Source organism: Rousettus aegyptiacus, unplaced genomic scaffold (assembly GCF_014176215.1).
Source record: "Rousettus aegyptiacus isolate mRouAeg1 unplaced genomic scaffold, mRouAeg1.p scaffold_m13_p_3, whole genome shotgun sequence".
In the NCBI taxonomy this organism is placed as follows: domain Eukaryota; kingdom Metazoa; phylum Chordata; class Mammalia; order Chiroptera; family Pteropodidae; genus Rousettus; species Rousettus aegyptiacus.
This window is the reverse complement of record NW_023416306.1, coordinates 33998135-34013801: the sequence shown is the minus strand read 5'-3', so window position 1 is coordinate 34013801 and position 15667 is coordinate 33998135. Positions and strand designations below refer to the sequence as shown.

The window sequence follows — 15667 nt, the reverse complement described above, 5'->3', positions numbered from 1 at the left end:
TGGGGTGCCACAAATGTGGTTTTCCCCACGTCTGGGTTTACAGTCCTCTCTCTTACTCTTGTCCTCACTCCTCTTCTCAGCATTTACACCTCCAGAATATAAAAGGATTCCATATGATAAAAATCAAAGCTCCCTGTGAGGGCCACTGTGTTTACGAGGAAGGAGAATTCAAGTGTGCCTGTTAGGATTTTACTGCTCAGGGCTTCTGTGACATACCTCTACAATACCCACATATGCATATTATTTCTCTGCTGAAATTTTCATCAGTTAGTCAACCAGTTCATCAGTTCACAATTGTATTTGATCTTCTGGTCTAGTGGCTGCTAACTCAACAGAAAGCCATTTGGCACCTGGTTCTTGTCTGTGAGGAACCTGTGTTTTAATAACCACTAATCAATCCATTGTCCTTGTCCATGAGTCTCTATCTGTTTGTCCTATTCATTTGTTGCTTTTAGGTTTATATACCACATATGTGATATCATGTGACTTTCAACCTTTTTTGTTTGGCTTATTTCAAGTTTCATCCATGTTGTTACAAATGGCAGTATTTCATCTCTTCTTATGGTTGAGTAATATTACATTGTATGTATCTACCACAGCTTCTTTAGCCAATCATCTATCATAGGACACTTCAGTTATTTCCGTGTCCTGGACACTGTGAATAATGCTGCTATGAACATCAGTGTGAAAATATATTTTCGAATATGAGTTTTCAAGTCTTTGGGGTAAATATCCAGTAGAGGGATTGCTGGATCATATAGCAGGTCAATTCTTAGTTTTTTGAGGACTCTCCATATCACTTTCCATACTGGCCATACCAATTTGCAGTCCCACCAGAGTGTATGAAGGTTCCTATTTCTCCGGATCCTCTCCAACATTTATTATTACTTGTCCTGTTGATTATAGCCATTCTAACAGGTGTGAGATAGTATCTCATTGTGGTTTTGATCTGCATTTCCCTAATAGCTAGCGATTTTGAGCATCTTTTCATATATTTGTTCACCATTTGCATGTCCTCTAAGGAGAAGTGTCTGTTCAGATCTTCTATTTTTTTGATTGGATTGTTTGTTTTTTTTTTGTTGTTACTGAGTCATAAAAGTTCTTTGTATATTTTAGATGTTAGGTTGCCTTTGAGTCAAATTTATAAAATCCTCTTTAAGCCCACAGTTCTTAAGTTTAGTTCCTATGTTTTCTTCTATGAATTTTATTGTATCTGGTCTTATATTCAGGTCCTTAATCCATTTTGAGTTAATTTTGGTGTGTGGTGATAGCAACAGTTTCATTCTTTTGCAGGTGGCTTTCCAGTTTTCCCAACACCACTTATTGAAGAAGCTTTCCTTTCTCCACTGTATATTTTTGGTGTTTTTGTCAAAAATTATTTGCCCATATAAATATAGATTTATTTTTGGACTCTCGTTTCTGTTCCACTTGTCCGTGTGTCTGTTTTTCTGCCAGTGCCTTGCTGTTTGATAACTGTCACTTTGTAGTATAATTTGAAGTTGGGCAGAGTGATGCCTCCAGCCTCATTCTTTTCTCTCAGGATAGCTTTGGCAATTCGGGGTCTTTTGTGCTTCCATACAAATCTGATGATTTTTTGTACTATTTCTTTAAAAAATACTGATGGAATTTTGATGGGGATTGCATTAAATCTGTATAATGCTTTATGTAATATGGCCATTTTAACTATGTTGATTCTTCCAATCCAAGAAAACAGAGTATCTTTCCATTTCTTTATATCTTCTTCAGTTTCTTTTAATAGGGCCTTATAGTTCTAATTATATAGGTCCTTCACATGTTTTGTTAGATTTATTCCTTGGTATTTTTTGTTGTTGTTGTTGCAATTGCAAAAGGAATTAGTTTTTCCACTTCTTTTTCTGACACTTCGTTATTAGAGTATAGGAATGCTATGGATTTTTGAACATTGATTTTGCATCCAGAGACTTTACTGTATTTGCTTATTGTTTTCAGTAGTGTTCTTGTGAAGTCTTTAGGGTTTTCTATATAGAGAATCATGTCATCCACAAATAGTGACAGTTCGACTTCTCCGTTTCCTATTTGGATGCCTTTTATGTCTTTCTCTTGCTTGATTGCACTCGCTAGGACCTCCAATGTTATACTTAGTAACAGTGGCGATAGTGGACAGCCTCGCCTTGTTTCTGATCTTAGAGGGAAGGCTTTTAGTTTTTCGTCATTAGAGTCTTTATTTTTAAGAGGACCCTATTGTTAGAGTTTTTATTTTCCTCGTGCCTACTTCTGATTCTTTGTTTTCAGATGACCCTATTGTTCGGGGTCAGTTTTTACTTAAGGGAAATATAACTGCTGCTTATTTTTAATGAGAATGTTTTAAAAGGAAATACAAATGTTTGTTTCTTACCCTGAAGGGGCTTAGAAGACAGTAGTTACCCTTGCCACAGATTTTTTTTTTTTTTGTAACTGGAGATTTTTGCCTTCATAATGGGGGAATCAGGCTTTGTTTCCTTGCCAACTTCCCTTAGCTTTCTTTGCTAGCCAACACTGAAAAAAACAAAACAAAACAAAACAACTTTTAATATATATCTTTGCCTGATTGGTAAGAAGGTAACTGTTCTCTGTTCTGGTATAAATTTGCACTGGTGAAAGAAATCGCCTCGAGAGACAAGAAATTCAATGTTGGGTCACCTGGCCTCTTGGCCAGCTCCCAAATCACTGTGGCTCTTATGATCGCATTGATTCAGCAACCACTGAGAGGGAAAAAGAGAAAGCACCCGACTTCTTCTCTAATTTCACAAACTGCCTCTTAATAGATGTCTGCTCTGCCCTTGCCTGAAACCAAGTCTGTTTTTTTTTTTTTTCTTTTTAATTTTACTTTTGGCCATGTTGTCTTGACGGCATTCCTGTAACGCACCCCACCGTGTGTTGTGGACAGACCATTGTGATTGCAGTAGGGAAGGGTATCAGTGAATTGGTCTTGATTTTTTCTGATCAATATTTGTCAGTTTTCAATAATTTTTTGTTCACTATAAATTGGTCAACAAATTGTATGTATGAGAGTGAGACTTTGAATCCAGAGGTCATGCTCTCGATGGATGGATTAGGATTGAATTGTTACATTCATGGTAATATTCACAATTAATTTCAATACGAACAGTGCTTTTCAAAATGCTACATTATTAAAGGTGAATTGGTAGACTTATTTTTCTACCACTTTCATAGTCTTAGACTGTTAGGTTATTTCTCTGTTAATTTTTATTTTCTTTTAAGTGTTTTTATTTATAATTGCACGAATAATATTGATACATTTTGTTGTAAAATAACTTCCTATATTACACATAAAGCTTGTCTTTCTCTTGTTTGTGACCATTTTAGGTCAATAGTCATAGATCTATAATATTCTTTTTAATCATTGCATGGTATTCATGGTAGGATAATGCCAAAATATTTATCACACATATTTAATCGTCTGTATTGATTGACATTTAGTTTATTTCCCATTTTTCATACTACAAAAATGTTTCAACAAGCATCCTTTTAGGCATTCTTTGAACATATGCACACATGCAAAAGTTTTTTAAATTTTATTTTTACTTACTTATTTTATTTTACTTTTTGGGCAAGGCAACCCTTGGTTGACCTCACAGATTGCAAGGACCTCGTCAGTTTACAATCCCTTAATTTTTTATTTTTTACGCTTACAGCATCTGGTCTTCCTAGGTGGTCTCCCATCCAAGTACTGACCAGGCTCGACTCTGCTTACTTCCGAGATCAGACGGGATTGGGCTTGTTCAGGGTGGCATGGCTGTAGATGCAAAAAGTTTTTTTTAGAGTATGTAATAGGAAGCAGAATTTTTTGATATATGTGCTTTCTACTTTAGAAAATAGGTGTATCAATTTATAGCCACTCCAGCAAAGTTACCTTGATATTAGCAAACTTCTTAATTTTTCTCTCTACAAAATGGTATGTCATTGTTTTTTAGTTTGAATTTTCCTGATTGCTGTTTAGGGTCTTCTAAATTTATTGGACATTGTATTTATTCTTCAGTGGATTACCTATTTATATGGTTTGTCTAGTTTTCCTTTTCTCCCATTGACAGTATTCTTTTAAAATTTTTTCTTAGTTCTTTGAAAATTATAAATCGTTTCTGTTTTTATAAATGTATAATGCCAAAATGTTTACCACATATATTTAAACATATTTTCTGTAAGTATATAGAGATAACCCTTAAGAAGACAAGATGCTTTTACTTCTCTTGACTTTCTCCTCCCATCCTCCCATCTCTCACATTGTTGTCATCTGGGATTTTATTCTTAGATTGCCACTTGATTTTTTTTTTTTAAGACTTACTATTTCTTTGTGTATCATTGATTTTTGTATCCTACTACTTTCTCATGGAGTGTTTTTTGTTTTTTGTTTTTTGCTGGAGTATATTCATTTCTCTAATATTTTTTTTCAGAGAAATTAAAAAAATAAAATCTTTACATTCTTGCCTGATGGAAAATCAGCCTGTATTTTTTTTCTTCTCAATGGGATTGGCTGAGTCTAGACTCCAAATAATTTTTTTTTAGAATTTTGCAGATATTGTACAAATTTTTCTTGTATTTATCCTTGCTGATTAGATACTCAAGGCCAACCCGATGCTTATTTCTTGTTAGGTAACCTCTGTTTTTCTTTTTCTTCTAGAAGCTTTTAAGATTTTCTCTTTATCCATGTTATTCTTAAAATTTACCATAACATAACGAGGTGTGTGTGCGCGCGCACGTGTGCGAGCGCATGTACATGTGTGGGTGTTTAAAATTTATTCTGGTTGATATGCAGTGTACCCTTTCAATATGAGTATTCATGTCTTCAGTTCTGGAAGAATTTTCTAATTTATTTGATGAATATTTACACTTCTGGCGCCTCCCTTCATACCTCTCAGTTTTTCTGTAATACTTTCCATCTGCTTGTCCTTTCGTGCTGCATTATGGGAGAATCGGTTTACTCACTACTTTTCTCTCCCAACTATTTCTCCAGCTACTGAATTTTTCCCTTCCAGCAATCATTGTCTAATTTTTGCAATCTTTAGCGGTCGGTGTTTATGACTGAAACACCTTTTTCCACATTGAGGCTCACCGTATCTCTAAGATGTTACAGATGATTGATTTCTCCCAAAGCATTCTCACACTCAGTACTCTACTTGGAGGTAGCTATAGCTGTTGTTATGCTGTGTCCACAGGGGGCAGGTAAGGGCAGGATGTGGAAAGTTTATTCCTCCTCTTGTTAACCATTGACTTTGTGGTGTGACTTGTGGGGTGCTCTGCTCTGCTCTGCTCTGTTCTGTGGTTCACCCCTTCAGTCTTAGGATGACCTAAAGCTTCCCTATTTTGTCTACCACATACTGAGTGTTCATCTGGGGCTGTGCTGTTTTTCTTTAAGTTCATTTCCCTGCTTTTTCTTGTTCAGAGATTCTTCATAGTTTCTTATCCATGAACAGTATGCTTTCTTGCTTTCCCACATGGTTCTGTATTAAAGATTTTTTACATTATTTCTAGAGATTTAACATGAGATGGGGAGACTTCAGTTTGGGGCTTAGTCATGTGTTAATTTTCTTCATGATGGCTTCCCAACTTTGGTTCTTTAAAGAGCAGTTAGACTGAACAGTAAATTACACTAGATTTTTAATTAAGTCACAAGTATGTTAAATTCATCCCATTTCCACTTTTTTTGATCAAACTTTTAAACTAACTCTAAGAGTAACTCATGAGAGTATGGTCTTGTGTGTTTCATCATTGTAAACCAGCAATTTTCCAGTAACTTTGGCCATTGTATTTAGTTTGCAACTAGCAATATTTTAATTTCAATGAAAAAGAGCTATTGGGATTTCCTTCTTTATTAGGTAGGTTTTCTTTAAAAATTTCCTCTTTATTGAGAAGTACTGATTGCCAGTTATGAAAAGAGTCATGGGACCTAAAGTGCAGTATAGGGAATATAGTCAATAATATTGTAATAACTATATATGGTGTCAGATGGGTACTAGACTAATCAGATGTTCAATTCGTAAGGTATATAAATGTTTGATCACTTGTTGTACACCTGAAGCGAATATACTATTGTATGCAACTATAATTAAAAACAAACAAAATTCTCCTTTTAGTATTTCATCATGTAGGTATTATAGGGTGAACAAGTTGTATATATTTTATATGCAACCATATATCCTAAAGATTACCTATTGAATATAATAGGGATTTGATTAACGTTTGCTGAATTAATCAATTAATAAACACATAAACCATAGTATGTTAATAATCAGATTAGACTGGATTTTTAGTATAATGGTGTGGATATTTAAGTTAAGTAAATAGAACTTGTTCTAGCTCAATTTACCATGTTTCAGCATTTTGCAGTTCCCTTTGAAGATTTCGTCGTCATTGCATTTTGAAAAAAAATCTCTATTCTTTTTCCTTCTGCTCTTAGTGATTAAGTAAGCATGGCAGGAAAGGCTGCAAGGTTTAACTGCATAATTCCCATTAGCAGTACAGTTGGAATGTCTTCCACTTTTTACCTAACAGTCCCCTCCTGCCATGAATTATCATAAATGTACTCATGCTGTGAAACATGTAGTGATCTCTTTCTCCACAAAGTCCTTTTTAACCTTAGAAAAACTTTATACTGCAAGTCAACAAAACATGATCATATGACATTTCCACATTAACCAGAAAAAAGGGGTACTAAGGGCACTGATTCTGAAGACAGAAACCAAATCACAAGTGCTGATGAAGAAAGGCCATTTATCATTCCATATCAAAATCCTACTACTTCTTTTAGTAATTTTCAATGAAATTATTTTCACATAATATATTCTAAAATTTTTGTACCCAATTCCTCTATCCTTGGGTGCTCTTCAGTAGTTAGTTTTCAAAAAACTTTCTAATCTTTTCTTTTGGCTGAATGGGATTATTAAGGAACAGTGTACTTTACACTTTAATTTTTTAATTATGATTCAAATCTCTGGAAGAGAGTTTCTTCAGGAAGTCTTAATAGTAGATGTAATGTTCTGTTCTAAGTAGATGTCAAATATATTTAAGAAAGGCATTATTCCTTTGGATTATATGAAAAGAATCCTTCAACCCATTATACTAAGCTGACTAGTTACCACAGTCCAACCGTGAATGTAAGGTAGTGATTCAGTTGATGGTTGAAGGACTGTGCAGTTACTGTATAAAACACCCTTAATGGGTTCATGGATTGAAATCAGGCCCGCTTTTTGGTTACTTTGTTATTTATACTGACAATTTCAATTTTCTGCATTTCCAATCTTCAAACTTTTAATGTAGAGACAAAATACTATTTATGATGGGAAAGGTCAGTTCACAGGTGCTTGGAAGGAGAGGCCTGGTTCCTTCAGGTAAATTGACTTTAATGATTTATTTTTAAGATTTACTTTTGGTTTCTGCCATAGTTTGTAGTACACATCTGTTTAGTATATTTGTACATTCTCTTTTATTTGTTCTAAACCAGGAAAATAGACTGTTAGTAATCCTATGTTAGTATTCACAGAGAATTAAAAAGAAATGCTGTATTAATATTCTATGTGGAAGTTAGATTGGTTTAAAACATTATATTCTTCACATCTTAACTACATTGATTTTTAAAAAAACATACAGAATCTAGTTTACTGCATTGCTTATTTTTATTAGAGATCAGGTTTTATCTATTAAAATAAGGCAAGACACACAATGAACTGGTGCTTTTCTTTACCTTTTTTAGAATGGCAAATAAAGCTGTTTCTCTAACTTACCAGCCACTTCAAATTTTTGTGTTTGGAAGTTTTGTGGTTGCTGTCACTGTAATGACATGACTCACACAAGTATAGAAGCACAATTTTCTTTTTTTCTTAAATTTTTTTGAGGTGATATTAGTTAATAAAATTATATAGGTTTCAAGTGCACGATTCAGTAATACATCACATATATATTGCATTGTGTGTTCACCAAAGTTAAATTCCCTTCCATCATCATATATTTGACTCCCTTTACCCTTATCTACCTCCCCCTTCCCCTTTTCAGTTTGAGCCTTGAAGTTTTCTTTGCTAATTTTCTGTCATTTTTGCAACCAGATGTAAAGCAGCCTCTTTTAAGTAGGTCAGGCTCATTCTGGCATCGTTTCTGGTAGTGAAATATATATGTCTAGGCGACAAAGAAATTGGAAGATATTCCACGAAGACAGAAAGTGAGAGGAGAGAAGACAGAGAGCAACAAAATCATAATTTACTTGAATATTTTTATATAAATGGAGTGATGATCCAATACAAAATAAACAGAATTCAAGATCACTAAAATGAGATGAAAAAAATAAAAAACAAAAAAACACAATCTAGACTTATAGGTACATATTGAAAAATAAAACCCAAACTTGACTCATCTCATTTATTGCAAAGCTTAGTTAATAATCCAAAGTGATTAGCGGTTAGTTTTCCTAATTATTAGAAAATGAGACCGGCATACTTTGAATTAGCAAAGGGCCTAATCAACTCTTAGGATGTGTGTACCAGTGGATGAGAACAGAGGTACAGAAGAGCCTAGTAAAGGAGGCAGCCAATCAATTTATTGGTTAAGACCATAGACAGACAAATGTGGATCAGGGCCAGCTCCCACTCATGGCTATTTACTTGTGATGCTTGATAAGCTTTAACTTCTTCATCTCACAATAGGGATAATATTGACATTGTCTAGAGTTTTAAGGATGACAGATAGTATAGACAATATTTCAGATGAAGTCTAGCTCATATTAAGTACTCGATAAATATTAACTATTTGTGTTATTACTATCAATAGGAATATTTAGCTTTAAACATTTTATATCTGAATTTAAATGTGTAGATCTTATATTTTGTCAAATTGCTTCAAATAAAAATAACAAAGCCACAAAGCATCATAAAGAAATGGTATGTACTTAAATAAGCTTGGAGAATATAAGATCAATGAAAGTTAAATGGCTCCTTTAGAGCAGGACGTCTCAGAGCTTTTAATGTGATAATATGCATAGTGAACATACAAGTTACAGAATTTCCTATGTCTTTTTTTATCTCGATTTTTTTTTTTTTTAAATATAGAGTGTCTCAAAGAATTAGATTTCCAAAGAACATACTACACACTTTGGGGAAAGTTTGGTGAACTAGATGATTGCTCAGGCCCCTGTCAGATTTAAGAGTAATAGCTTTAGAGATGGAGGCCTAATGAACAATTGTCCAACATCCATTGTCTAACCTCTTGCTACTCGAAAGTATGGTTGAGGAACAGAGTGTTAGAAATACAGACACTCATGCCCCAACCCAGACCTACTGGAAAGGAAGAAACCTTTTTAACAAGATCTGCTGGTGATTCATATGCACATAAAGTTTGGGAAGCCCTAGTCTAAAGAAAGCCAGCCTTTTCACTGGATAGTTGATGATTTTCTGCCTAGATCTACAGGCTGGTATGTCTTTTCTGAGCACATGCAGGTCAAGAGACATTGATACAGAGGTGTCTGTTTCCTGGGCACTTATCTTTAGTGAGGTTTCTCAGAGGGCAAAGGAAGACATCTCTAAAGCTTAAATCAGTGCTAGAAGCTCTTGGAAGCATTGCTGAGCGTTGCTCTGTACTTGTGCCGATTTCAAATCTTATTAAGCCAGGAAGTAGTGCCTGGCAAATGGTTTATCCTGCCTTGGCTATTCATGCTTCTCAATTCATTTTTATTGTGCTAATTAAACCTCAAGTGATATTTCAAGTACAGATTGTTTTTTCCATTATTCAGTCTTTGGCCAGCATATTAATGCTGTAGAATTAACGTGAGTCAGATGCTTACTCATTTGTGGAAGACTTTACATTTAAAAGATCTAGTCTTGGCCAATTTTGCACAGATTCCTTTGGAAACTGCTATGACAGGGTGATACAATTTCAATATAAATAAAAGAGACTCATTCTTTTTCACAAATAGACATGTAATTATTTTTTTAATGAACCAAATTTCTGGATCATAGATCTATATTGGTATTTATAGTCTGTGCTAAAATGGATATAGTGCAGTCTGGGGAGGTAGTATAGTGTTGTTGTGAAGACCTTGCTTTGGGTTCAAATCCCAGGACTATAGGTACTTGAGCAACTTTAAAGGATGTATTTGATTTTTCCAAATTTCATGATCTTTATTAATTCAATGAGGGAAAATACTTATCTTTAAGATTGGTTGTAAGGATTAAATAAAATGATAATTTAAAATATTAGACAAGAGTATCTGGTTTAGTGAATGACCCCCAAATGTTATTGTTACTGAAATTAAGCATTTTTAGAATTATTAGTCATAGAAATCTAGGCTCGAAGAGAAAACTACATTGGATTTTTTAGAGGAAATTAGATTATGGCATAAAATTCTCTACTGGGAATCTCTTTATTTTAACCTTTTCTGCTCAGAATTTCCAAACTGTGAGATACATTTATAAAAGGCGGGAAATTCATCTGATAGGTTTATACTTGAGCTACCGAGAGGAGTGGCTCCAAGCTCCATTGGAGGAGTCTGGCTGTGGAGGAGAGTGTACCTTAAGAATAAGCACTGTGGCAGGCTCCATGGTTCCTCCAGAATCAGCAGATAAATCTATAAGTACAAAGAAGATGACAGAGGAGTCAATAAAGCACACAAATTGCAAGCTGGAAAGGAGATAGATGAGTAATAACTGTCCTAAAGGCTGAGAATACTGGTTACCACAGTGGCAATGGGGAAAGACTAGGGGAAACTTGGTTTATATTGCAGAACTTCTGCAAGGCCCAGGAAGTGAGAGTACAGATAATGCCAAATACAGGAGATTGGTTGAAAGTCTATTAAGAAGCAGTTTACCTATTTTTGTTTTGTACACCCAGATTATATTACTCTCCTTCATCAGCAGGCTTATTCTCTAAAGAGGATAAAACAAAGGTCATGAAGAACTCCAGATAGAGTTGAGGCTATGAGAACCATAAAAAAATGATGGATTTACATATGGAATATTGCTATTTCTAGTCTTCTTCCTCTCCCAAGCAGGACACTGGAAGAACATTGTCTGAATAATTCAACCAGTCCCTTCCCCAAAATGATTTAATAATACTGACATCAGGGAGTACCCAGTAAAGAGGCCAATAATATTATGCTACAATGAAGCCAACAGTTAATAAATACACAATGCTTCTAATACCTAATTCTTATGGATGTATATATAAATGGCCAAGGATCACCAACTGTTTGAGAAAAACTTATAATATGAAAGACAAAAACAAAACAATCTAAGGGAGAAAGAAAAAAATAGCTACAAGAAACAAATTTGATTTGGAGAAAATAAAATTTAAAAAGAAATTATCATTAATGTCTCATAATGGTCAGAAGAGGGATTGCACCCATGAAAGAAAAACAGGGTGCTATAAAAAGAGAAGACCATTCAGGAACAAAAGGGTATGCCTCGAAAACTAACAACATGATAGAGAAATGAAAACTTCAAAAAGCATGTTTGAAGGGTAAATCTGAGGAAATCTCCCTATAGTAGAACAAACAGACAAAAAAAAAAAAAAAAAAAAAAAAGGAAACTAGGAAAGGAAAGAGTAAAACATTTGATGAAATATCCAGAAGGTGCAATGTCCAAATAATAGGGGATCTAAGTGGTAAGAGAGCATTGCATCATAGTTGAGTTGGCATTTTTTTTTTCTTTCTTGGTGGTACATGCTACAGTGTTGTATCCTATAATTAATGCTGTCTTAAATTTAGTAGTCTAACTATTAGGTATGAAGGCTCAGCTGTTAGTGGGGTTTATGTTTTTATAATAAACTTTATCTAGACAACCTAATTTCATAGCACATAGAATGATATTAAGACAGAATATGTTGAGTGCGCTATGGGCATGTGGAAAGGGCTGGTCTTCTGTGTGAGAGTGAGCCTGGTTCTCACCTTCCATAGCGAGAGGTCAGTAGATAATGTTAAAACAGAAAAATCAAGAAGTAGCAATATAAGCACGATATTTAGTGATGCAGAGATCAATACCAAAAAAAGAAGTTAAAAGAGATGAAATGAGCACCTCCGGGTAACAGGAAATAGTACCACGTAGGTGAGGCGAGACTACTGTTTTCACATAGCAGTTTGAATATTTTTCATAACAAGCTTTTTAGAATTACAGACTCTTCAAACTATCTGACTACATATTTTGATTTTGAAAAACACACAGTTTAAAAAACTCACCTAGATCACATCACTGACTTCAAGGAGCTTTTTCACTAAGCCAGTCCTTGTCTTATATCTTGCTTTGACACAATTCTTAATAAATTGGAAAGCTTGATTGTCACAGAAGTTGTCACCAACTATTAGAACTAGAAGAATTAGAGCTAGATCTTATATTTGAACAGCTTAATTTTGTAGAAATTAAAATTGGGAGAGGAAATAACTTACCCAACTATGAGCCAGGTGTAGGGTTTAAGGCTCCTGACTCCTGACCCAGTTCTCATTCCTGTTAACTGTGCTGCCTCTTGATCACTTATATATGCTTCATTGTCCTGTATAAGAGAATTAGGGGCCTTTTTGAAACCCAGTGAAAAATATACATCTCTATTGGGTGCTGACAGGAAGGAAGAGGTCTGAAGAGATCACACAAGTCAATGGAAGCCAGATCTTGTTGACAGGTCCTCTGCCATTTGTGGAAGAACAATGAGACATGCTCTGTATAAATCTTGTTCCAGTCTGGTTTTAGTAATAAAAAATAATGGCTTTGTTAATAAGGACTGCATCATAAGGGAAGGGTTTATGCATAGTGTTGTGAAGATGATGGGTCAGATACACTAGGTGGGTGGGTTAATTGCAATTTAATGGCTGTTGAAGATGAATTGTCTTTTCTGACCTCTGGGTTACTCCTGAGTTAATGATGTGTCATAGTTCCATGGGACACAGCTGTTGTGGTGAATGCAGTTGCAAGTAGAGTTTCTGATACCTAGTGAGGGACTAGCTTTACTGGCAGGACCTGACATTGTTAAACTCTCTGAGACCCGCCTTCATGTGAAATACTATGATTCCTATGTGGTTACAAGCATCATAAACACTGCATAGGTGTGATAGTTTAATGAAGTGATAGCGCCATCAATAAAGGAAAGCTAGCTTTCGAAATGTAAAAATAAAAAAATGATACTCTTCTGAAGTATTGAAAAATGTTTATAAGGTTCAAAATTTCTTTTGGTAATATTTTCTCAGAGTTTTTCCATAAAAGAACTTTCTGTTGGAATAAAGATCCATATAACTTTTTTTAAATCATATCATAAATAGGATAACCAATTTTACCATAATATTTAACTGTGATTTATATAGTTTTGAAATATTGTAATGCTGTGATGTTTCAAGCTTCATGTCTTTGAAAAATGCTTTGAAACTACATTTTCTTCTATAGTCGGATTCTGACTTTCAAAATCTAGGTCTGATTTTGAAACCTAGATTTCAAAATCATAGTCTGACGCTTTCAAAATCTAAATCTGGTAGTGATTAGATTTATGAGTTACTTAATGCAAAAAATAGATTTATGCAAAAAATGTAGAGGCCTCTCATCCTCTTGTTCTTGACTATAAAAATGTGGAGGGGAAGAGATGGGAGAGATAAGATGGTCCACAAATACAGTATCTATTTATGTGCAAAGAGCTGAAGTAGTAACTGTAGAAGACATAGTTCTACAAACTAGTGTTTTTTTAAATGAAAAAATAATATTTTCAAGAAATGTGTAGATTTTTTTTCTAATCTTATTACTGCACAATTTTGGTTTACTTTAAGCCTGTAAAGCTTATCAACCTGAAACCTTTCCAGATCAACATAAATCAGTCTCAGGAAGTAAATAATTGTTCATTTTAAAGCATAAAGAGTTTTTAATTTATTGCTCTCATTATGATAATGCGTTTAACTATTCGTACATATCTCCATTTACTTTTCTTGTTCCACAGGTTTGCCATCAGCAAATTTGGCAGCACCTAACCTCACTGTGGAAGAAGGAAAGTCTATCACGTTATCTTGTAGTGTTGCGGGCGATCCAGTTCCAAATTTGTACTGGGATGTCGGTAATCTGGTTTCCAAACATATGGTAAGGCTTTTGTTTGGCTCTGCGTTCATATAGAGATGAGAGTGTCTCAGAACTTGAGATTGTATTAACCTATGATCATTTAACATTTTATAGGGCCACGTACGATGAATTTTTGATGTACATTTACTTTCTGTTTATACTTATCTAACAAAGATTAATGCAGGTTTGCATTTTAGTTATGTAAACCCAATACACTGGAGAGTTTCTATCTCTCTAGTGAGCTTTTTGTGTCATCATGAGCAAGGTGAGTGACTCTCCTTTTCTCTAGGAGGAAAGTAGGTAGGAGTTCAAGGATTAAATCAACTTCACATATTAAGCAATTGAAATCTAGAGAAATAGAATAACTTCTCATTTACTCCTTTGCCTGTCTGATTAGGCTGGAAACATTTTCTAATGGTATCAATTATTTTCTCTAGGTAGGGGAAGAAACCTCAAATCTTATCACTTTGATCAGTCCTAATAAAGATTATCTTTGTCTGTTAATTCATTTGTAGAGTGAAACAAGTCAGACACAGGGCTCCTTAAGGATAACTAACATTTCATCTGATGACAGTGGAAAGCAAATCTCTTGTGTGGCAGAAAATCTTGTAGGAGAAGATCAAGATTCTGTGAACCTCACTGTGCATTGTACGTAATCAGATGGGCATGTGTTTTTAATAGCAAATAATCGTGGACACACCTACATTTGTTGCTGGGGCACTTCTGGGTGCTGCTTAAGTGTGTTAAAAAAAAGTTTATGCAGTGTTTTGTGCATCCTTAATTAAGAAATGTTATCAGCCCCTTTCACTTGTTCTATTTCTGCTAATCTCTTGCTCATGCACTGTCTTTCCTTTAAGCTCCTTTTTTGATCTTAAGCTTATCCTCTTGTGCCTTCCCCTGTCTTTTTTTTTTGATAGAACATATTTCGAGCTGTTTATCTTCCTCTTGTTAATGTTTTCGTTTAAATTCTTATAAACCAGTTTCTCAAAATTTTTTTCTGTTTAAAAGCAATATGAAGCTTAAAGTTGTGATACCTAAAGTATTAGACTGGCTGTTCACCAACACCTATTTGTACTGTTGATACAATAAAACCTCATTAGTTTGACATCAAGTTTCTGTGGGAAGGTTGGAGGAGTCCTACTTAAATTATTGAAAATTATTATCTCATGCAAAAATCTCTTATTATTATATAAAACTTCTAAATTTCTGTATAGTATAAAACTAAGATATGGGATATTAATGCTTTTTAAGCATAGGTACACTATTTTTTAGTGTTATGAGTAACATGACACATATCTTAACATTCCAGATTGTGGCGTTCAGTGGCAATGTGTAACCAGTAAAAATCACATACACTCTTCACATTATTGCATATCCTGGGCTGGCATGGTATAAATTAATGAGGTTTTACTCTCTTTAGATTAGGATTTGGATGAGAAAAAACATGGATGTGCATGTGTGTATATATGAATACACACTACACACATGTAGACAGAAGGTGATGATATACTGGTTAATCTTCACTGATAGCACACACTTAGTATGTGATTATTGGAGTGAATGACTGAAGTCACTGTCAGTACCACCACTATGCCCAGTAGGTACCAAACTTATAATTTCTCATTATT

The 15667-nt window shown here is 34.4% G+C and overlaps 1 protein-coding gene across 6 annotated transcripts in view; it reads left to right on the top strand.

Moving 5' to 3' along the window:
- Nucleotides 1-15667, top strand: part of NTRK2 (neurotrophic receptor tyrosine kinase 2) — a 319160-nt gene that overhangs the window by 37858 nt on the left and 265635 nt on the right. For all 6 annotated transcript variants that reach the window (XM_016130219.2, XM_016130220.2, XM_016130217.2 and 3 more), the window contains 2 exons: nucleotides 13924-14060; nucleotides 14555-14687. In XM_016130219.2, coding sequence (XP_015985705.2) covers nucleotides 13924-14060; nucleotides 14555-14687 — 270 coding nt within the window. The remainder of the gene's footprint in view (nucleotides 1-13923; nucleotides 14061-14554; nucleotides 14688-15667) is intronic.